General features: G+C 47.7%; 1 protein-coding gene across 2 annotated transcripts in view; it reads left to right on the plus strand.

The window, feature by feature from the left end:
- The first annotated feature begins 327 nt into the window (after positions 1-327).
- LOC125709172 (transducin-like enhancer protein 4) overlaps positions 328-23,769 on the plus strand; it is a 33,621-nt gene continuing 10,179 nt past the window's right edge. Inside the window, exons 1-13 of one of the 2 annotated variants that reach the window (XM_048977351.1) lie at positions 328-523; positions 764-838; positions 1,053-1,168; positions 2,240-4,128; positions 9,841-9,938; positions 11,034-11,097; positions 15,726-15,770; positions 19,994-20,056; positions 20,533-20,607; positions 20,822-20,999; positions 21,722-21,738; positions 22,872-23,006; positions 23,623-23,676. In XM_048977351.1, coding sequence (XP_048833308.1) covers positions 4,105-4,128; positions 9,841-9,938; positions 11,034-11,097; positions 15,726-15,770; positions 19,994-20,056; positions 20,533-20,607; positions 20,822-20,999; positions 21,722-21,738; positions 22,872-23,006; positions 23,623-23,676 — 753 coding nt within the window. In that variant the 5' untranslated portion in view covers positions 328-523; positions 764-838; positions 1,053-1,168; positions 2,240-4,104. Of the gene's footprint in view, positions 524-747; positions 839-1,052; positions 1,169-2,239; positions 4,129-9,840; positions 9,939-11,033; positions 11,098-15,725; positions 15,771-19,993; positions 20,057-20,532; positions 20,608-20,821; positions 21,000-21,721; positions 21,739-22,871; positions 23,007-23,622; positions 23,677-23,769 lie in introns of those variants that run through there. The other variant, XM_048977352.1, reaches the window with a different exon arrangement.

Consider the following 23,769-nt stretch of genomic DNA (forward strand, 5'->3'; position numbering starts at 1 on the left):
AGGGTTTACCAAGCGTTGATGGTGACTGAGTGACAAGGAAAGCCGAGAGCTTGAGTGTGTGTGTGTGTATGTGTGTGTGTGTGAGGGGGGGCGGGGGCTTTAAAACAATTTGAACTTCACTGCCCACAATCCCCCCCGATATCACAACTGCCTCTCCACCGCCTGCAGTTACTTATTGGCCACTATAGCCGCGATTGGTCAACTTCCTCTTCTGATGTCAAGACCCAACGTGGGTTTCTCCGACTTCTATTGGCTGTAACATCTGTGTTTTCTGACCAATAGGATGGCAGTTGATACGTTGAGGCGACGGTGGGCGTTTAAGGTGGCGCGGATAGTTACGCGCTTTGTGCCTGTTTTAGTCGTATAAGACCTGCTATTTCCTTACAGGGTGGCGATTTGTGGCTCTCTACTTTGTTAACATGTTGGCAAAGTTAAAAATGTAAAGTTTGATTGAGATAAAGCGGGGTAACAAGATAATACGAAGAGTTTTTCACGTCGTAGGCAGAGTTCTCAATTAAACGACGTAATTTCTCTAGTACTATACACAGCCGAAGCAGTAGTCGTAATTGACTTTGTGGATTTATAACATTTATAGTTTACCGATTTTTAATAATACTATTAATGTTCAGTATGTTGTTCAATATACGAAATATTGTGTTCTTCCATATTGATTTCTCTTCTGATGAAGGTCGTGTTTCTATTTTTTACTAAAAATGTTGCGCCTGTTTCTTCATACAAGTAAACTATGTTTATTGTTCTACAGAGTACCGCACAAATAGGTGTGTTCTGGACGGTGAGCGGAGTCTCTCCCAGAATTAGCAGGTTTCTGTTCATTTAGGTATCTTCGCCCGCACACTGAACACACTGTAGACATTATTAATGGTCCCCATATAGTGAGGCATTCAGTCCCGTGATTAATCTTAAATGTATTGTGGATTACCCGCTAGTTGTATTTCTTCTAATATAAGGCATATAATAATTCACTTAAATGATATTTGTAATACTTGAATGTCACAGCAAATAACACTGTGACAATACGGTCCCCATAATAGGTAAATTTCCGCCATCGCACGTGAGGATTGAAGCTCTGCTGGATTATGTGGCCTGAGGACGCAAGAATGACCTGAAGATGAATGGCGTGCAAGAGATGCCAATTAACAGAATAGATGTAGGACTTTGCCCTGCAGTGCACAAACATTATGGAGACATTTTTTTTACATGGCTGGCTGATGTTGGCTGGCGCAGTTTATAGCAAAACAAGAGATTGTTGTGTAGTTCTAAAAATACCATTAGAATTACTGTAAGAGTCCTGTTAACAGAAGGTCAGTGGAAGTTGAGAAGCGTTCACTGTTCATTTGAAATGCTCTTTCCCTTTATACAGGGCTGATTTTTTTTTTAGCCTGCCCACGTTTTGCCTCTTGATTTTCTTAACAGGGCATCAAGTTGTGGACATGGCAGACATTTTAATTGGGTGAATGAACAACAATGGAGAGAAACAGGAATAATAGTGACAAAGACCCCACCGTTACGGCTGAGGGTGTAATTAAGAGGTTACCATGCGCCATTGTCCTGGCGGAACCAAAGGACTGGAACAGTCATCATTAGAATTTGGATCAGCCAATAACACAGCTATTGTGGCTAGACCCAAACGAATATATTGTTCTGGAACATGCTCTATACAAATGGAATCAGATGTCTTCATTTTGCATTCTCTTTGGACCTGCTCCCACACTGTCCATCTTGTTTATGCCACCAGATGTCCAGAAGAAAGACAAATATACTCGTATTAAAATCTGACCATGCCCATCAACTGTATACGCGTAACAGAAAATATACTGATGTATATTTAAACCTACATGTTTTATGTTTATCAGATAATGATCATAAAAGCTTAATTCATGATGAAAAACGCGGAGCTTTAATTATAGAAATCATTGGAAATGTTGGATTTATTTAGTAGCTATAGCAGTAATATTTCTGATGGATTGAATCCTTACGCGGCGATTCAGTGGGTTGCAGTTGTGGGTTTTTTCCAATTTTAATTACAGGTTAAAATTTGGAAATCTTGGGACACTCTGGGTGTGGGGAGTTGCTAAATAAGATTATGCTTTTTTTGTGTCCTTTTCTCGGCTGTATTTTGGGGCCGTGCATATTTAGAGTAAATTTCAGTAGAGCCGGAATGAACAAAGCAAACTTCGTAGTGGGTGTCTCGCTCACTCGCTTTCTTCTGTCTCCTCAGATGGTGTCAGCATCCACAATGCACTGAGAGCGGACAGTCAGAGCGAGCGAACAGAGGAAGTCCCACTGCGGTCCTGAAGCCTGTCTCACAGCACTGCACTCGTTATCATACTGAGATGCTGAGAAGGAGTTGTGCGAATAATTACCTGTCTAATGCTTGCAATTAGATGTCATCAATTAGTGCTACTCCTGACTTGAAATTATTGGGGTGGGAAGGAAAGGTACGAGGTAGAGGAACGGCAAGTGTGATCTGGGATGGGAGAGAACCATGGGTGGGTTTGGAGTGGGGGGGGGGAGTACTTGGTCTTTCATATCTTGTATGGGATAGAAATGTACAGAACTGCACTGTAACATAAGGGTCAAAAGTGATGAAGAGTGTTCTTACCATTGTTTCAAAGCCATTTGGAAAATAGGTTCCAGGATCTTGGGGTGTTGTTTGTTTCTAGAATTTTGGAGAAGCATATTGATTTGTAACTTCAGTGTGTTGCTTAAATCTGATCTGGGTGTGGAGGAAATGTAACATTAGTGAGAGAACCATCCCCATAACGGTTAAAGGAAATGACCTCCCAAGGCTTTTGTGGAAAATGTCAAACAGAAAGTTGAGTGACTTGGGTTTTTCTCCAGAACAAAGGGTCCGGCAAAATGCCTGGATGTCGTGGCGATCAACGCCTGACAGCGGACACTGTCACTGCGGGGTGGGGCTGAGGCCGCTGGGTCTGGCGGGAATCACGCCTGGCGTATCAAGTTCAGCAGAGCTGCAGTCCTAAATAAACAGCTATTAGGGACGAGCAAACAGCGAGAGCCGGCTGGTCAGGCGGCCTCCGGAGAGGAAATGGGACAAAGCGCTTAAGTGCAAAGATTCCATTCATCCTATTTCCGAGGTATTTTGCAGATACCTAGGATGAACCTTCAGAAGACGCTCTGCTACTTCAGATGTGCGTTTTTTTCTTCCTTTTACACAGACCCGTGGTTTTCAACTTGTGGTTGAAAACATCTACAGGTGTCTGATAAAGAGTTTAATTTCAGTCATGGATTTTCTGTGTCTTAATGTTCGTGTGCATGCCATGTGCTTGTTCTCAGCACCCCCCGGACCTGATGGGAGCTGACAGACAGGCAGCCCCATGGCTGTCTCTGTCTCCACGGCTCCACCTTAACTGCAGCCGTAGCAGTGTTTGTGTTGAAGCCAACAGGCACAATATATTACAGTCTAGGGCTTGCTGCTGAAAAGCTTGCTGGATCTTCTAGTGACCTGCTGTTCTTTCCTGCTTTCCTGCATTTTTTTCCGTTTGGATTCAAATTAAAAACAGTTCTTGGCCTCTCTTTGCTTTTTTATTTTATTTTTTCTCCAGCAAACCCCGAAACCACCACCTCCCCCCCCAGGCTTCACGTCCCCCCCCCCTCCCTTAATGAGGAGGAGCGGTAGAAACAGAGAGGAGTGGGACTGTTGGTAAATTTTGGATGGAGGGACGTGTTTATGTTTGTGTCCTCTTGGTGGGGGTGGTGAAAGGCTAGGCGAGACGGGAGGGGGCACTTACTACTAATTCTCAAGTGTACTTTGCTGCCATGGAAATGTATGGGAACCCGGACTGACAGGCGGAAGACCGGGAACAAGAGTGTGACTTCGGTTTTCCGAAGACAGAAGGGAAGAGAGAGAGAGAGAGACAGAGAGGGAGAGAGAGAAAAAAAAGTGTATTGAAGAGGATCTGATTTACGATACCCTCGTTACACTTCTGTTCTGGAGTGACCCAGAAGAATCGGAGCTCCAGGTCCGCAGCAGAGGATTTCCCCGAGGGTGGAAGTAAGGGGTTTGCTGGGCGGGCTGGAACTGGTCCTTCAGTGGACCCTGGCATCTCTTCTCCTTGGACCATGTACCCACAGGGACGACACCCGGTAAGCACACCCTCCGTACAGTCAGCTACCAAGGAGTGAGATCTGCACAAAGAGTAACGAGGGATCACTCTGAGGGTGACGGAGTGTTAGTGGCGAACGGCTCGGCTCTGGGTGTGATTACACCTGTTTGTCAACCCTCTTTATCTTACCCAGCATAACCGATCAGCTCGGGCTCCAGTGTCGCTTTGACCAGCTGTTCTTGAAAGCCGGTTTCGAGTTATGTAGGTGGCTTTGCACAGCGCTTGTAGCTTGTGTGAGTGCAGCAAAGGGCAGGTTCTCACCTTCTCTGGAGCCTCCAGAGTCTCTGATCTCGGGGGCGTGTAATCCAGAGGAGTGACGGGGAAATAGTTAGCCGGTAATGTTGTAGACGAGAGTTAATGGCCTGTACGTAATTAGCTTGTTTATCTGGTTGAAATAGATCAGTGAGAAATGTGAAGTGTTTTACTGCTCCGTGTTTTAGATGAGATTGAATTATAAATTCTTGAATTTTGTAGTGCACTAAACCAGTCTTGAAAACCATAGAAATTAGGCAGTTTCTAAGCAGTGCAAAAAACTCACATTGGACAGTAGAACAGTATAACTGAGAAGCATGCAGAACATATCTTTCTTTATGCAACATACAAGTCTAATTCAGCTGGCATTTGTTAGTAGCATGTGCTAGTCTCGCTTCAGATAGATATTAAGGACGACCAGGTAGAGAGTAAATGTAATGTGTAATTTTCTGAAAAGAGGGAGTGTTTGGAAGACCTGGAAAAACCTTCTTGAAAACACCGTGTTTGATGCAGTGTGTGTGTGTGTGTGTGTGTGTGTGTGTGTGTGTGTGCGGTTTCTTCTCCTTTAACTCCTTGAGGTGATAAATTCAGGACCTGGCATTGAGTCTGTTTTTTGCTTGTGTCTGTCATTATCCTGTTCTTCGTATATTAAACTTAACTTTTGTCAAGCTATGTCAGCTCAGACAATGGCTCAAGTTAAACGTATATCCTGCATCTCTTATTAATGGTAAAGTCTGGAAATGTAAGATATTTTGCATAAAGGTACAAACGGCAGCGGACTTTTAACTCGGGGTCCATGTGACTTGATTGGACGAAAATACATTGTTGGAAATAAGTCAGTAGATGTATGAAGCTGCCTGGATGTCCTCGTTTCTCTGTGGTGCCTTCAGGAAAGGGTTAAGACTTGATTGCATGGCAAACAGCTGCAGGACCAGTAATTAGTTCCACTGGATTTTTGTGGTTAGCGTTATCTAAAACAGGGCCTGCGCACTGCAACGCTTTGCCAAAAACAATAACAATAAGGAGGGGCGTGGGGGGGAGGTTGGTTGTGAATGCATTAAGTGCCACGCCTATAGTTTAAACAGTTGCGAAATGCAAACTTACAACGGCCGCTAAGCATCCCCAGACACTGGCCCTACACTAGATGTTGCAGTAGAGGTTTGGAAAACACTCAGTGTTTATTTAATCTCTGCTGTTTTACATGACCAGATGACTTGTCAGAGGCCATCTGACTTCATGGAAAATTACCACCAGACAACGGCTTTGTTAAAATGACGGCGCGGTCAGAGGAACTTCCAGCTGAAGTCCACGCGGATCTGCACACTGCGACGTTGCCGCATGTTAAACGGGACCGGCGGGTTCCTCTGAGAATCTGTTAGGGCTCTGCGAACACGAAGCTGTCGGGAAATCCTCGGGAGGATCATGGATCCCCCCGCTGCCCGCTGGCCTTCTTCCACGTCGGCACCAAGAGAGTGCGAGAGGAAGCGGGAGAGCGGCAGGAGATGAGGGGAGATTGGGAAGATCGGGAAGCAGGAAGGGAGCGCTGTCTGGGGGTGGGAGAGTACTAAATTAGGTAGAAAGGAGGGCAACGTAAAAGCTTCGGAAGGGGTTATACTTGGAGGCAAACCAAGCTGGGGAAGGAGGGCGTGTTTCCGCAGAGTAGTCCTTGTCATGCCTGGTGATAGAATGTGTCTGGAGAGTGTTTATCTGAGCAGGAAGGAGCCCTGATCTGCTAGGTGTGCATTGGGAGAGGGGCTCTGGGACGGACTGGCTTAGGTTCTGCCTGTCAGAGAGCGTTTGATCTCCAAAAAGACTTCTGATGCAATTCGTCTCTCTCCCCTGCTCTCCCATATCACTTTAAGCCTGAGAACCACCAAAAATAAATAATAAAAATAATTAGCGCTGTGATAGCTATCTGTTACCTATGGCTATCTGTTACCTATAACTATCTGCTGCCTATGGCTATCTGCTACCTATGACTATCTGCTACCTATGACTATCATTTACCTATAACTATCTGCTACCCGTGGCTATCTGCTACCTATGACTATCTGCTACCTATGACTATCTGTTACCTATAACTATCTGCTGCCTATGACTATCTGATACCTATGGCTATCTGCTACCTATGACTATCTGTTACCTATGGCTATCTGCTACCTATGGCTATCTTCTACCTATGACTATCTGATACCTATGGCTATCTGCTACCTATGACTATCTGCTACCTATGACTATCTGCTACTTATGGCTATCTGCTACCTATGACTATCTGATACCTATGGCTATCTGCTACCTATGACTATCTGTTACCTACGACTATCTGCTACCTATGGCTATCTGTTACCTATGACTATCTGCTACCTATGGCTATCTGCTACCTATGGCTATCAACAACTAAGAAAAGCATGTAGAGAAAGGCGGCTGACTCTCCGTCACTTTGCGTATGTGTGTCTACTGTTTGTGTGTGCTGCTTGAGCGGCCGCCAATCCCCCAGGTGTCACTGAGTGCCTTACGTGAGCGTCAGGCCTGCTGGGCCTGTGTGGATGTCCTTCCTCTTCTCATCTCCATGTCACACATCAGGTGAAAACAGCAGCTTTTTTGTAACTTGGCTCTTTTTTAAAAAAATCTTATTCTACTCTAAATCCCAAGATTTATATCAGAAAAGTGTCTGTCACGACTGACATATACAGAGACAGAGAACTTTCCATCTTTGGAGTTCACAAATTTCCCATTAACAAAGGGGGGTGGGGGGGTGTTGTTTACGTGATTATGTGTTTCTGTGTGTACACGCCTCTGCATTCACGTCTAGTTCCTGTACAACACAACTCTCTCTCTCTGTAATTCCACGTTTACCTGATCATGTAGTTTAGACGTGGAATTCCATAAAGCTGCTGCACTCCCCAAACTGAACTGTTCTGTGTCACTTTTCAGAACTTTTATAAAATATATGGTTTGCGTCCCCCGCTTTCCCCTGCTGTATTTTCCGGCAGTTTCTTTCCTACGAGAGGTTTCTCATCGCCATCACAAACTGGCCTCTTATTGGTGGCTGCTCGTGTGGTTACACTTTTGCCTGGCGGTCTGCGGAATGAGAGCTGAGGCCCAGAGAAGGTGGGGCTCCGTATCCCATGTCTGTAGGGAGCTGGGCTCTGACCGCACGCGGATTGCGGTGTGGGATTTGGCGTCATAATGGGGGGTGTTGACGGGTGGGATGGGAACCAGCGTGACCACTTCTCTCTACCATATTCCTATAATCCTCATCTTGTTATGCCCCTTTTAAAAAATTCCTCTGCCGGATGATAATTTCACGGCACCCTGGCGTCTCTCTGCCCAGCTTAGGTGATGTAACGGGAAACCCATCCTCGTCCCCTGTATCTCTGTCTGTCACTATTCCTTCTGAAAGTTGGCCCTCACTGGTGATTGACGACATGATTGGTGCTTACAGTGTTCGTTTTTTTCTATCCCCAAACATTCTTTTCGGTCGTCCTCCCCACAGATAATCCCTTACAAACATCCCGTGGCCAGGTCCGGCTCGCCAAAAACCGTCATTCCCACATGGCTTTGTATTATTTTCCTCCCTCGTAGATTAACTGGATCAGTTTGAGTTTCAGGACACCCTGTGCTGTCTAACCCTAAATACAAGCCTAGAGATGCGTCCTTTGCGTTCGCTGGCACCTTTGTGTTGCTGGTGGGTTTGCTCCACCAGGGTATAAAATGATTTAGCATGTAGCTTTCAATATGAATGCATTGTATAAGACACGAATGAAATATATTTGATGCAGCAGCTTTATTAGTAGTTAAAGTACAAGCTTGATGCTGCCGCATTTATGAAATGTGTATTCCTAATGCCAAAATGTCCAACTCCAAGGAGAGTGAAATGAATCAGGCCAATACTCACACCCTAGGCAGTATGCAGTGTGAAAAAAATACACAAGCAAATCAAATCTAGCTCTGAGATCAAAATGCAGGCAACCGGTCGATTTTACCACTATTCTCAAATGAAGCGAGGGGGGGGGGGGATTCAATGTAGCATGAATAAAGGTCAGTGGGGATAAGGTGGCAAAGGCCCCTGCGCTTCCCCCCCCCGTCACCCTAGTACTCGGAGCCAGTCCAGGCAGCACTGAGCCTGCAGCTTAATTACTCGAAAGCCCGTGGAGTGTCTGACCTCCACCGTTAGCCTAATTGGAATTTAATTGAATTTTGCTTGTCTAGACTAATTAGTCTCCTACTGAAACCACCAGTCCTTTAACTGCACAGTGCTGAGCCAGGGAGCCCTCAGCCAGTAGGGAGAGGGGGATGATGCAGAGCAGAGCTGCTGTATGTGTCAAAGGCCACTGGGCGCTAAGAGGGCTGCTGGATCATGCAGACATGAAAAATACAGGTCAGGGGGAAGAGTGATGGATTGGCAGGCAGTGACAAAGAGAGGATGAGTCAAGGGTAAGGAGGTAGTGGAATAAAATAGTGTTTCCCCACCAGGTCTGTGGGGACCCCCAGACAGTGCACGTTTTTGCTCCCTCCCAGCTCCTGGCCTGTGGGGACCCCCAGACAGTGCACGTTTTTGCTCCCTCCCAGCTCCTGGCCTGTGGGTCCCTGAGGACCGGATTGGGAAACACTGAGCTAAAAGACCAGAGACGGTCACCTGTGTGCCATGAACTGGACACCACATTTGCAGAACAAGTTCAAAATTCAGTTCATTTCAAAATTGAATCTATTCATTGACCTGGGCCTTGGCTCTCGAAGAATCACCCCGAGATTAATAATTACCAGCCGGAATGTGTTTAATTCAGGTTGGTCTCAATAAGTATTGCTGCAAAAAACATTTCTGAGCAAACCATTGATGCCCCACACATTTCAAATCTTAGATTAAGGGCATTGATGCTGGCGGACGAATATCAGACTAACCCACAATAAGTGTGGGGCTCCGAGTCACTACAATTAACCGTGAAGTCGGAAGGCGTCCTTGTGTCTGATCCTTGGAGCTGGGACTTCCGATGATTCGAATTTCATCCAAACATTCCTCAGCATGGAAAGAATTAACACCCCTCCCTTTGTTGTCATTGTCTATATGCCTCAGTGCATGATGACATTGGGGGAAAATAATTTAAAGTAATACGAGTGAGTTATTCTCTTCCTCCGAAGAGTGCCTGGTAGGCCTGACTCGTAATGCCTGTAGGATACTTGTGTCTGAGTGCTTGAGTACCATTTCTTTCTTTAGTGCCACTTCTCATTCTCTTAGCCTGTGCAAGTTCATAATTGCATAATCACTTAATTACAGCCTCGAATCGATTTCTGTCCGATGACCGGGGCTACCGTTGCATTAGTATGTGGGGTCTGTAGCTGTGGCTTAACTTTTCAAGCTTAACAAACAGAAATGCAGACAGAGAATGTCTGGTAACTATCCCCCCCCCCCCCCCCCCCCCCGCCACTTTTATCTCCTAAGGTCCCTCTGCAGCCTGGCCAGTCCTTCAAGTTTACTATCTTGGAGACTCTGGACCGCATCAAGGAGGAGTTCCAGTTTCTGCAGGCGCAGTACCACAGGTATGTCCACTCGCTCTTGGATCACAGGGTCCCTTCAGCTTCATTGGCAGGTTATTGGTCTATCTGGCTCCTTTTTACTGCCCCTATTGTATGGGATATAGTGACTGTGTGTTAGGGAATTACTCTTTAAGAAGGGTAATTAATGGAGGACACTAAAGACTTAAAGTCTATTAATAAAATGTTATCAAATATATCAAGTATATCAAGTATATATCAAGTATATTGAATGTTAATATAGTCTAATGCATATTAGTGGTCAATCTATCTATAACTGCTTATCCAGTGCAGTGTCATGCCAAACTTGGAGTCTTTCCCAGCAAGTTTAAGGCACGAAAACACCCTGGATGGGATGTCAGTCCATCATACCCCCCCCCCCCCCCCACACACACACACACACACACACAGGCATACATAAACTGTGGCCAATTAGAGACACCTAACCACATGTTTCTTTGGAAGAAACTGGTGTACTTACAGGAAACACACACACACACACACACAGCCCCAGGGGGCATGAGGCCACACTGAGCCACCATGGAGACCCCAGTTAATATATATCTTTTTATAATACATATTATCCATCCATTTATCCATCTTCCACACGCTTATCCTGGTCAGGGTTGCAGTGGGCCTGGAGCCTTAAAGTACAAATTAAGTAATATTAAATATTAACACTTGCATGACCACAGGCAGTCGATGGTATTAAATCAGCATTTTCCCCACAATGCCGCACCCTGTCGTCATCGCTGTATGCATTCTGAGACCTTTGTGTGCATTACAGACACAGCGTCACACGCTTGGCTGTGGAGTTCATTAGAGGACACATCCATTCTGCATTCTTACCCCCTGGCAGTAATCCACTACAGCAACAAAGTCCAGACCCTTCTAGAAGTACAGGGAGAAAATCCTTATTTGTAATAAGGAAAAAACCTTTTAACATGGGATGGATAAATCCTTTGGGAAATAAGTAGTAATGTTTGTGTTAAATACCTGGAGGTCCTGGTGGTCTGAGCCCAGAGAGAGAGCAGATGCAGGTGGGATAGCGTGTGGGTCATGTCATAATGAAGCAGGCCGTCTCTGCTGCGTGTCCCTCAGCCTGAAGCTGGAGTGCGAGAAGCTGGCGAGCGAGAAGACAGAAATGCAGCGGCACTACATCATGGTAAGTGCCGCGCTCGGCGTGCGTAATCCAGCCCTTCGCAGGGACAGGCCATCTTCAGGGCAACTGTCCCAGACGGGTCTTAATAGAGCTGTGGTTTGGCCTCTGATCAGGGCTGTCTTTACAAATTAACTGCTATTAAATACGGGGGGAGAAGAAACTGGAATTGCGTTACACCAGAGTGAGTGTTGTAAGAGACAGAGTGAGCATGAAAATAACAGATGCATTTCTATCTGTGCAGCCTTGGCCGATTTGTGTTTCTCAGGCGATGGGATAGTTTATGTATTATGAGTCAACTGTAGTTTACAAACAGACAGATCAGCCCTGAATAAAACGCAATTATCCAGCTTAATACCGCAAAGTTTAATATTAGCTGGCTAGATCAAAATACAGAAGCCAGCCAGATGTAGATTTATTTTGTGTTTTTATAAATCCTTAATTTTGCACTGTCTTGTCTACCTAGTAAAAACAGCTTTCTTGGTCATCCTTAATAGTACCCTGAGCGGGGTCCCCTGTCCCCCGATAAACAGAGAGGTGCAATTTGTGGCATTTGATGGACAGTTAAACCTACGTCACACATGATAACTGCTGTTTAAAAAAAGACTTTGCAAGGAAAGGAAAGGCTGCTGTTATGAGAGAACAGCACTAAAACTTTTATAACCCAGTGATTTGGACCAAAGTTCAGTGCAGAATTTGGCTTTTCAATGGATTAGTTCACTGGATTTGTTTCTGTATTCCCTTGTGCACAGCATGCTCCCTGCAGCTCGGACGAGATGCAGTGCTGACTGCATGTGCGTGGCGGGTGGGAGTCTGTCCGTGTATGAAGATGTGTGTATGTGTGACGAAAGGGGGGTAGTGCAGACACAGACACGTGAATAATGTGTAAGGGTGAGTCACTGCTTCCCAGAGTGACGATAACTCAGAAGAATATATTTAGGCACGTAGAGCTGTCATCTGCTCTAAGACTTCTTTCAACAGGCATTCTGATTATTTATCAAAAGATTTTTAATAATTTTTCCTTTTTGCGTTAAAAACACACGCTACAGGACATCCTTTTCACGTTTGTGCGGATAACTTACCGTGGGACCGCGGTGGATTTGTAAACACGCGTGGGATTAATCGGGCAGGCTGTTGGGTCTGTAGGAACGCCCGACTTGAGGGTGGCGTGGGGGTGGGGAAGCCATTTTGAGCATGTTGCACATTTGGTGTGTGAGCTGGGAGCCGGGTGCCAGTGAGGAGATGCTTTAGATTCCGGCGAAACGATGCATGAGCTGGCTGCTACCAGCCGGGTACAGCTGATACACTGGGCTTATGCCGCGTTTGACAGACACAGGTTGTTTGATGCATAGGTGTGACTATATTGGTGTTTGAAAGGATGTAGCGCTAAAGATGGGTGGGGGGGGGGGGCACGATGACCAGCCCCGCTTGGTCGCTCGCCCATGACAGCCTGCGGTTCTGATGGGAATCTGTAGACAGGGAGAGGACCAGCGAAGGTTAGTTCAGGACTCTCGTTTGTCGGATGTGTTTTGATGCCCCCCCACTTTCCCCCCTTGCTCCAGCAACCTTGTCCTGAGCATAGAGGGAAGGGAAGGAGAGCAGTTATGATAATAATTGCCCCGTGCCCCCCTTTCCCCCAGTAAGCGTTAAGTTCCCATGACATACAACAGTGTGATTTAGGGGATTATGAAAACATGAGTCAGATGCACCAAAGGATCGCATCTGTTTTCAGAGACTTAAACCCGTCACGGATAAGTCCGGGCTGTCTGTTGACATGTGAGCGCTTCTCAGATATATTCAGAAATATTGCCTGGGCCATTTACTCATTACTGAAAAGCATGCTGTTAAATTCTAATTCTTGGTATTTTAAAGATTATTCGAAAACAGCCTGCTTTAGTGACTGTAAGTTTACAATATGTGATTTCTAAGGTCCATGACTGGAGGCATTCTGGAAAAATAAGCACTAACACACCATGGGTATGCTGACGGACCCCCAACTGCAGAATTTAGTTGGTTTCTCTTCTGTGAATGTAGCCTGTCTGTAGGACAACCCATAATTTAAAAGAAGGTGCCCAAAGTATGTTTTACCCTTAGCAAACTTGATATTCTTCACCTGTAAAGCCTGGCAGTACATTGGACCACATGGTAGATATACACATGTAACCATGGAATAATGTCAGTGTTTCAGAATGTAATTTTTAAATACATCAATAACTGTATATGTAATAACATTAAATAAATACGGGCGTTCTCTTTCATAGACGTCACCATGGTGCCTGGACAAACAGACCAGCTGCTGTTTACAGCTTCCCTGACCTCTGACCCCAGCCAGCCGGCTGTCCCCCCCCCCCCCCGTTAGATAAACGATGACGGCAATAGCCTCTCCAGGTGGAGTGTGACTCACGAGGGACACGTACACAAAAACGCTCAGTGGGTGAAAATGCAGTCAGAGTTCTGGACTAGAAAGAACAGTTCATGTTTCCATTGAACCTTTACAGCACACTGAGCATCTCCCGTCCTTATAGATTTTGTTGTATAGAAGATTTTGCACATTTATGAATGGATGATTTGGGGACAGTCTGCATAGAGACATGGACTAAAGGCAGCATATTGCACTGGTTCAGTGGTAGAGCTTAAGAACCTGCTTCACCAGCTTTGAAACACCTTGACAGACGACACACACACACTTAGAGTCCCGTGGAAAAAGCAGAGCTCCGGAGACATAGTGCTGGCGTGTCAGTGGGACAGCGCCCCCCGCTGTCATGGAGGAGGGCCAAGAAACATTTCCCTCACACTGAGCACTGAGATTGACAGGGCGAAACACACGAAACACAAAAGGGGAGTTTATGTGCTGTGCTGAGTGACAGCTGAAAGCATGCAATGCCGAGATCGTACGAAGTTGACGGACTTGGTAACAGCACGTCCCACTGGCTGAGCAGGACCGCTACAGAATGTCTGCGTTCGCTGTTTAGCCAGATAGAGAAGGTGTAGTGCTCTCACTGACGTTCGGCTTCACCTTTTAGCAGGGTTGCCAATTTTGGTCAGCTGGCCGGCGTGAGATTTTCAATTCGAGACGGGTCCGCGGACGAACACGCACACGCATATACATGCAGTTTGATTTCCTTGTAGGGTTTGCAAACTACCCCAACGCTTTTGGTGTAGCTCGCTTTTGGTGTAGCTAATTTTAAGTTTGTAGTGGAATAATATAAATCCGCCGTAAGATTTCTTGCGTGAGTTTGAGAGTCGGGAAGCATGAGTGACACGCCAGATGTGTGAGAGATGACGACCCTGTTTTAGAGTGCATGCAACTTACGCATTGTCATATTATGCAGGTTTGATTTCAACACTGGAAGGGACGCCAACCCCCTCGCCCCTCTAAACAAACACAGGACTCCCGCAGCATTGGTCAGGACACGTCAATGCTGTCCAAACCCAAATCTGTGCTTGATTATGACTAACATCGGTCTAAAAAGACCCTAAAATCAGGTGTCTTTAAGTTGGGTTTGAGATATAAATCGTCCTTTGACCCTCACACCATGCTGTCATTTACGTCAGCGGAGGTTGGGAAACCCCTTCGACCCTGATCTGTGACAATGCCCACAGCTTCCTGACGGCCGACCCTAATACATCGGGCAGCCAGATACCAACTTTTCAAAGGCTGCTCTGTATATATAGATTCCTGCTTGGATAAACAGCCTTTTCTCGTTCAAGCGCGCGCCTTCTTGTCGACAGAGCGCTGTGTAACCTGCCACGGCAGAGCTGAGGGGGCCCTTCTCCTTCTCTCTGTCTATACGTGTCTCTTCTTCTCCGTTTTTACTTTTTCTGAGCGGGCTGAATGGGCTGTTCCCTTTAATCGCGCGTTTGTTTGAGATCGCCTGGCTGAAAAAGGCCCATCTCACAAAAGATGTTTTATGTAGGATCGTATCCCTGCGGTTTTATACCCAGATTAAAGAGGTAAAGGGGAGGATGTTATTGAAAAATCTTGAGCTTGGGTGGGGGCATAATGGTGGGGTGGGGGGGGGGGTGGTGGTGAGGTAGTGTTGAGGCTCACAGAGAGAAACTAATGATTTGGATTGATAAAAAGAAAGGGGGGAGGGCAGACAGAAGCAGAGGGGAGGAGGTCAGGACTGGGAGGTGGGTTTGCGGGGGGGGGTGGGGGGGGGGGTATGGTCCGTGTCCTCATTTCTCATCACTTAATACTCATCACTTTTTTATTTTATCCTCAGTATGGGGCTGGTCATTTGAAAATTACTGCCATGAATTATGAATTATGTGTTGTGCACCTGCAGTCTCTGTGTGGCCATGTGTATCACGACTGCGCTACAATATAACAATATGTTGCCACGGTGCTGTAATCTTATATGACGTAGGATGGTAACTGATGCAGGTATCGTCCACAGGTCAGCACAGGGGATTCAGGAGGACAGCTGGACTAGTCAGCTCCTAAAAACAACTACGGCCAGCCCTACCCCTGCCTCTCTGCAAACAGAGACACGCGAGGGCTGCTTACGATGTTAATATGTGCTACACAAAGGCGTTCTGTAGATTCATACAACTGACACAGCGCGTGAATGTTGAAATGTGCACTGTGCCTCAGTTGCTTTAATGGCTTTTTTCATATTTTTTCCCCTCAGTACTACGAGATGTCCTACGGCCTGAATATCGAAATGCACAAGCAGGTAAGATGTGCTTCTTCCTCAGCTATCCGGCAGCCTCTGCTCTGTAACGGAGCCCGATTGCCACTGTAGTGCCGGCCGGTGTGTTTCGGCTCGGACCTGCCCCAGATGGAAGCTTCTCGCACGCGCTTTCGGGGAGTGCCACTGGCACCGCTGCCCTGTCCGTTAGCCGCGGCTGACCCGTTCCAGCCAGCTTCCGCGCCGCTCGGTCTCCACTTGAGCAGGGCCGTCATCCAAGGTGACTTGCGGGCCCCTGAGATGGTGACGCATGCCGCCGTTGGCATGGCAGCAACCTGCACGGCACGGAGGTGAGCAGCAGACTGGCTCTGGGGGGGGGGGGGGGGGGTGCTGTCCCTCCCCTTGGGGCTGAGATTGAAGGGGAACATAGTAGACTGGTGGCTGCCTCGTCAAATAGCCACTAGTGGTTATGGCAACATCTGTCCTGTGATCGTCAGCTGCATGTTATCTTTGTGTTTACTTGCTTTATAATGTTTGGAGGAATCCTGCTCTTTATTATTGATTTAGCTTTTGCCCTAATTTGACTCTTCTTGAAGCGACTTCCACACATTGACCTGATTCTCACTATAAAGTTTTTTTTTTTGTGGTACAAATGGGATCCAGGGACAGATCCTACTCAGAACAAGGGTGGAGATGCGCAGTGATTTTTTTTCCATCCATAAGGAGGCACTGTGTCTTTCCGCCACACTGGTTCCACCCTGGGTCACATGACCATCCAACACACGTGCTTAATCCTGCCCCCCCCGTCCTCATTCAGATGGTCAGCAGTGGTATTTCGGCTGCCCAGATATATGTAAATTCCTGTTTATTTGGGATGAATATCTATAATGTAGTATTTACTATCCTGGCTCAGTTTCAGCAGTGTGTTGTGACCTGAATCCCAAAGATCGTCTGTGGTTGTGGGCCATCCTGGGACTGTGCCCCCACGCCTTCCCTCTCAGCAAACCCATTTGCTTCTTAATAGGATTCAGTCTCTTCCCCCCCCCACCTCCTCCCATTTTTGTATTCCCAGCCTTATCTCGGTGACTTTAGCTATATTTCCTGCCATTTATTTAAGGAGCCAGATTAGGATGTGGGTGTTTATGTGGAGGCAGCAGGAATGGTAGACTGGGGCAAGTGCGCCTGTGTTTGTGCCCGCGTTTGTGCCTGCGTTTGTGCCCGCGTTTGTGCCTGCGTTTGTGCCCGCGGTTGTGCCTGCGTTTGTGCCCGCGTTTGTGCCTGCGTTTGTGCCCGCGGTTGTGCCTGCGTTTGTGCCCGCGTTTGTGCCCGCGTTTGTGCCCGTGTTTGTGCCTGTGTTTGTGCCTGCGTTTGTGCCTGCGTTTGTGCCCGCGTTTGTGCCTGTGTTTGTGCCCGCGTCTGTGCCTGCGTTTGTGCCTGCGTTTGTGCCCGCGTTTGTGCCTGCGTTTGTGCCTGCGTTTGTGAACATGCGTTACGGTGCCTTGCTGTCCCTCTTCGCCGGCGGTGGTGACATCACCTTGGCTGAAAGCGATTAAATCCTGTGTAGCTTGTCTTTAAGCATAATGAGCTTGTTATCCGTTTGCCACCTGCATGGAGACATGCGACTGTGCACGTTTCCACTGTTAAATAGCTAAGTGCATAAAAGATCTGTGAACTTTCACAGTTTTTTTTCAGTTTCTGTTCTGTACGTCCTGCTGGAAAATACTGTTGCGGTGCCATTTAGCTCTCATGATGGTGCCCAGTCTGTCTGCATGATTGGATTTGCGGAACATCCATTTTAGAGTGAGGAGATAAAACCTTATTGATTTAGAGTTGGGGTCCCCACACCCCGGTGCGTGGACCCAGTACCAGTCCATGAATTTTCTGTGCAATGTAAACCGGTCTGTGAAAATCAAAAGGTTGAGAGCCCCTACTTTAGAGGCAATAAGGGACTTTGTTAAAAATAACCCTGACGGGGGGATTAGAGCTGAATTTCAGATGCGAGGCTCCGTTTTCGGAGACGCTCTGTAAAGGAGCCCCTTTTTGTCTCTGTGAAGGCTCCCGCTCCTCATTTCTGTGAAGGCTGTTATAAATCGATGCGTGTGGCTTCTCTCTGTGTGCTGTAGCATTTAGCTCCTGCTAGCTTTCTCTGTCCGCGTTTTGGGTATTGAATGTGGGATTTGTCTGCACACGTGTTTGCAGAGAGAGGCTTCGTTTGTGTGGGGGACGCGCCCGCATGCGGCTTTGTCTCTCTCTGCATCCTGCACCCTGCGTGTCTAATGGCTTTGTGTGTTTCTGTGTGTGTGTGTGTGTGTGTGTGTGTACATGAGAGAGATGGAGCGTGTGTTTCTGCATTCGTCTGCTGGTGCTTTCGTGTATTTTGTCTCCTCTCCTTTTCATCCTCGTCTCCCGAACCGTGAGGCCATCAATCAGATGAGGAAGGGTGGGTGACTGGTCGGGTGCCAGGGAGAAGAGGCTGGCGCACAGCCTAGAGAGGCCGGGGGGTGGGTTGGGGGTGGGGGGCAATCGAGAAAGGGAGAATGTGGGAGGATGAAAGGAGAGCAATAGATTTCTGGGCTGTTACTGAATACCCCTGGGCCTGTGACCACAATCGCTGAGTGATTAGGCCATCACTCGTTGCAAATATTTGCCTTTAAATGTTTGTGGAGAGAGGGAGGCTGCTCCATTAGCCTGTCGGTGGAAAAGCGATAAGCATTAGTGCAGAGCCCGCGTGCTCTGCTGCCAGCACCAGGATGGGAAGAGCGCAGTGGCTCTGCACACAGCTGGCCCCCGAGGCCGCGGGCAGGTATCTGCACCTCACCACCCCACAGCAGCCCCCCGAACCTCCGCCTGGTCCACGGCATCGCCTGCTCCCGCGGCTGATCGGCGAGGGTTATCCAGAAATAAATGAGCCACTAACTACTCTTATCGTTAGTGAATGCTAATGTTATCATTAGCTATCATCCCAGTGGCCGAAACATTCATGTTACAGTTAAGTTTCAATTCATTGCAAATAGAAAGTGTCCCTAAATAGAGTTTAATTTAAAAAATTTTAATGAAATATTCCTGCAGACATTTAATCAGCCCACATTTAATGTGTTGTTGCCAGATATGGGACTATTACTTATGCACTTGTATTAATTTTATTTATAATATCGTTGTTAAATTGTAGAATAGCCAGGCAGGAAGGTGGGATTCCTGTGCGTGCCGGTTTGGGCTGTAGTGTCGAGCTCCATTCCTTGGATGACCCCTTAAGCATGTCTTCCATGTCATTATACCGGTGATTTTCCAGACCTATTGCCGCTCTCAAGGTTACCTGAAAATGTCTTCTTGTCTTAGCGGTATTTTGTCCGGTTTGAGAGTAATTGATTTAATGGACGCTTACCCAGGCAAACTGTGTCCTGCATATTTTTAGTTTGTTCTTGGAAGAGGCTTCATGGGCACCGGAGGGAGGACTGACGGTATTTTTTGGTCTGTGTCTGTGCTGTTTTGCCATTCCGAAGGTGACGAGCACTAAAACACGCCATCTACAGCCCGGCGTCTTATATGCTAATGTGCCAACACCAGATCCACAGCAGCTGGGATGCAGAGCCACATAATGAGAGGAATCTGCTCAGGGCAGCACTGGGGGGCGACACTCAGGTTTGACCCTGTTGTCCATACCCCTCACCCAGGGTGCCTGAGAGCAGGGGGACGATTCTAGGATTTTTTAAAGATGGAGAGGAACATGAGAGGAGCCGTGATTCATACAGAAAGGGCAATCTTATCATTAACCAATGATATGTGTTGAAATAGTGAGCGACAGGAGAAGGGGTGTTCTGAGGGCCAATCAGCTGGAGCCAGAGCTGGAGATGGCCCCGCCTCTATAAACACACACCCTTTTCGCGAGAGAGGGGTGGATCGAGGTGAGGCACAGCTGCGAGAAGAAGGGAGGGACATAGAGGAAGGAGGGAAAGACAGACTTTCACGTGAGAGAATGGACAGCAGAGAGGGAGAGAGAGGATGCGATGTGTTCAGGCGTCAACAGAGAGCGTTCTGTGTACGCAGGCAGCCAGTGGAAGAAAGGCTCATTCATTCTCTAATACAGTAGTTTGTACCGTCTCACAGTGTGAAACTCAGATGCCTAATAGTGCAGATGGTGCATAAAGCCTCCTCCAGTACCAGCCTGTTTATTCCCAGCACTGCCCCTGTGCTGGTTTCGGGGGGGGCAGAGGGTGTCACGCGGGTCAGCGAGACGGTCCCTCACCAGTATGCTGTGTCCTGTCTTACAGGCCGAGATCGTGAAGCGCCTCAGCGCCATCTGTGCCCAGATCATCCCCTTCCTGTCTCAGGAGGTGGGTACTTGTCATCGCCGGGGGTTACGGGCTCCGCCTCCCGCCGGGTTGTAGCAGATACACCCCTAATGTATCTCCTGCTCAGGAGAGAGGAGTGGGGCTCCTCTGCCGCTCAAAGGTTTCTGTCGGGAAGGGACCCGCCTGGATTTGTCGGTGTCTTAAGCTTTAAACTGGATGTCGGCTCGGCCCTCCGAGTCCCTCATTAAAAGTTCTGACAGCAAAGGCTCTGCTTGCCAGTGTTCCTCGGCGATTATGCACGTTCTGACGGGGAGTCTGTGAAGCGCGGCTCACTGGCGTGCTCAGCGGACTAATTAAGGCTAATAAACGATGCCGCAGGGCTGTTTAAACGCCTCAGGGATGGAAAAAAAGGGTTCTTTTGAGCACGGGCATGCTGGTGTGGGATGGGGACCCCATCACGGGGCTGCACTCCTCCCCCTAACCCTGAGGTCGGCCCCTTGCCCCTCCTGCTCTCCCAGCACCAGCAGCAGGTGGTACAGGCGGTGGAGAGGGCCAAGCAGGTCACTATGGCAGAGCTCAACGCCATCATCGGGGTGAGTCGACTTTGGGACCCTGCCGCACTGCCCCCCCCCCCCTCACCAAGCACACCTCCTCACCAGTCTCTGAGCATCTCGGCTGTAACCAGCACCCACAGAGCCATGACCTGATGTCACAGGAAAGGACCAAAACAGCCCCCGTTAACCTGCCTGAACCCTCTCACCCACCCCCTGCCCCCCCCCCCCCACTCTCTGTCTCACGGGGGTACAGCAGCAGCAGCTCCAGCACCTCTCACACCACTCCCCTGGCATTCCGCTCATCCCCCACCCGTCGGGACTCTCCCTGGGGGGCGGCTCCGGGCTGCTGGCCCTCACCGGGGCCCTGTCCCTGCCGGCGCACCTGGCCAGCAAGGAGGAGCGAAACCTGCTGGACCTGGAGCACATGAGAGGTTTGCCCGCTGCTCTTGCTTTTATCCAGAGCTGGGTCAGTTAGGTTCAGAGAATAAAAGTCCACACCGACATTTTGTTTCAAGCAACCATATAGAGCCACAGTCACAAAGTACTCAGTCTGGACTTTTACTCTCTGGACCTGAACTACCCACTTCTGCTTCTATGATTCAATCACATTGAGATTCAGCCTCTTGCTGAAGAGACCAACAGCACAAGGCCATTAACCGTGACTGGTGACCTTTGACCTTTCCCCTTCACCACCATGTGCCATCCTGCTTCACTAACTGCTAATAAGCTGCCGTTTTCATTAATAGATAAATAAAATATAGGTAACTTTGTAAATCTTTTACTTTTATGCCTGTGTGTTTATTAGATGATCTGATACCTGCTAACGGTAACACTCCTTAATGCTTGGTGGTTTTGGTTCCCGGTGAGGCAGGTCAGGCTACCAGTCCAGCACACTGCTGTGTCTTATTCAGTCCCTCGGGTGTGTTGGCGAGAGAGCAGGGCCTGCAGTGACTCACCGAGCTGTGGGAACCCTGTTTATAGCGGCCTAGGAACAGCGCTGGGAAAAAAAAAAAAAAATTGCCGCTCTGCTTGTGTTTATTTATATTTTTTCCACAAGGACGGGATTGTTTTAGCCTGACCTTGTTATTTTTAGGGATCATTGTTATTATTACCCTTATTGATGTCAGCCCCCCCCCCACCTTTTTCGTTTCAGAGGGAGTACCCAGTCGAGTGAGTATTAAGTGTGTGGGTATGTGTGTGTGCATGTCCATTCATCACATGTGTCTGTGCACCTTTATGCATAATCAGCTGTGCATGTGAGACACCTGCAAACCCTGGGAAAGCACGTGGGAGTGAAAGTAACAGTATATCCCCATTTTCAACTGACTGGGAAAGAAAATGAGGGAGGGGGCGGGGCTAGGGCAGTGGCGTGTGCCTAACAAGCTCCTTGATTGGGCAGAGCAGTAGTGTGTGTCTAACATGCTCCCCAATTGGCTACAAACTGTGGCTCCGCTGTCTGTCGGGGTGGGCGTGTGGAGGCAGGGGAATGGGCGTTCTTGTCCCTGCTGCCATGCTCCACACGGTGTCCTTGGCCTGTACCAGGATCTCCCCAGGCTGCCTCACCAGAGTACGGCTTCCTGACACAGATACAGAGCAGCTGCTCTCCAGCACTGTCACTCTGGCAACGGGGGCTCACAGGAAGGGGCGGGGGGGCACCAAAATGGGAGAGAGGGAGACATTTTTACTCTTTCAGTGCCTCACAGTTTGCGTTTCACAGATGAGCACACAGTGATATGCTGGTTTTTGGTTCCAAATAGCACGTTTTACCTGTATGGTAATGACAGGTACTAATTACTGATTCCTTCTCACCAATTTATATACATTTACTTTGATTAGTAATTTATGAACCTAAGTTGTGTGTCTTTCGATTATAATGTTTACTTATAAAAACATAAACTGAGCTGAAAGAAGACAAAAAAAATCCAGGCAAAGCCAGGAACAAACAGGAGTAAGGAACAAGCCAGGGGGAGTACAGGGTGTGTCCCTTGCCCTTGCCCAAGTCTTGCCCAAACCATGTTTACTGCTTGCCTGTCTGTTTGTCTCACAAGAACTTATGGATGATCAGTCATGGTTAATATGGAGAAAATGAACAAATGCAATTATTTAATTTAGTTTAAACTCACGGGACTTAAAAATATGGTGGTTTTAGCACAACTGAATCAAGGAGAAGTGTCACAATGTATAATATATGATGTCTGTACTTGTGTTTTATACCTTCATGTCCAAAATGCAGTTGGGTCATTACGCGCTAAGGCACAGTCTGTGTTTGTGCTTGTCCTGGTTTCTCTGTCTGCGATCCTCAGAGTAAGTCCGTGTCCTCGACGGATAGCCTGCCACAGGAGGAGCGCCAAGGCCCCTCGGGGGGGTACTCGTCTCAGGGCGGGGGCGATGGAAAGAGGAGGCGCTGCGAGGAGAAGGACGCGATTCCGACGCACTATGTAGGTTTGATCCTATCTGACAGGGGTGGGATTTGATCACTGTGACGCCCCGGTCAAAGATGGCAGGTCGCTTCCTGTTCTAACAAGGAAGATGCACTTTGGGCTGAAGTAATGTCTCACGAAAAGCTACAAAGTAGCAAATATGAAGATAATATTTATATAGACATTTTTCCACTGCTTGTGCCTGACTCCCTGACTGGCTTATTGATGCGACACTATTCTGCTCCAGTTTAAAATGAGACACATTTTCGATCTGCTTTGGCATAAAATAGCACCTTCTCTAACATGGACCTGAGCGGGCAAAGTGAAATGAGGGGGTTATGTCATTGAATGGCGATGAGACTTCCAGGCCGTGCTCGCATCAAAGGACTGTTGCCATGGACACTAAGTACCATTACTGTCACTCTTGTTTCCAGGGAGAGAAGGGGACCGTATAGATGTGTTGCGCTGAGATTTGAACAATTAGACAGCATATAAGCTTGAGAGGATAATGAGAGCAGTGCAGGAAGGGCCACTGCTAAAGACAGGCCTGCGTAATGTGCATTCCCAGTGGGATGTACAGTGTATCGGAGAGTGTCTGATACAGCACCCGTGCCCCTCTATCCCTGCCCTACAGGACAGCGATGGGGAGAAGAGTGAAGAAAATTTGGTCGTGGACGTCTCCAACGAGGTAGGTTTCCCTGCCTCAGACCTCCGAGGTGTTAGATGAGTTATCGACCAAGCCAAAAATTTCTAAAAGGTTCACTCGTCCCTTTTGACAGAC

The sequence above is a fragment of the Brienomyrus brachyistius genome, chromosome 15 (assembly GCF_023856365.1).
Source record: "Brienomyrus brachyistius isolate T26 chromosome 15, BBRACH_0.4, whole genome shotgun sequence".
NCBI classification, from domain to species: domain Eukaryota; kingdom Metazoa; phylum Chordata; class Actinopteri; order Osteoglossiformes; family Mormyridae; genus Brienomyrus; species Brienomyrus brachyistius.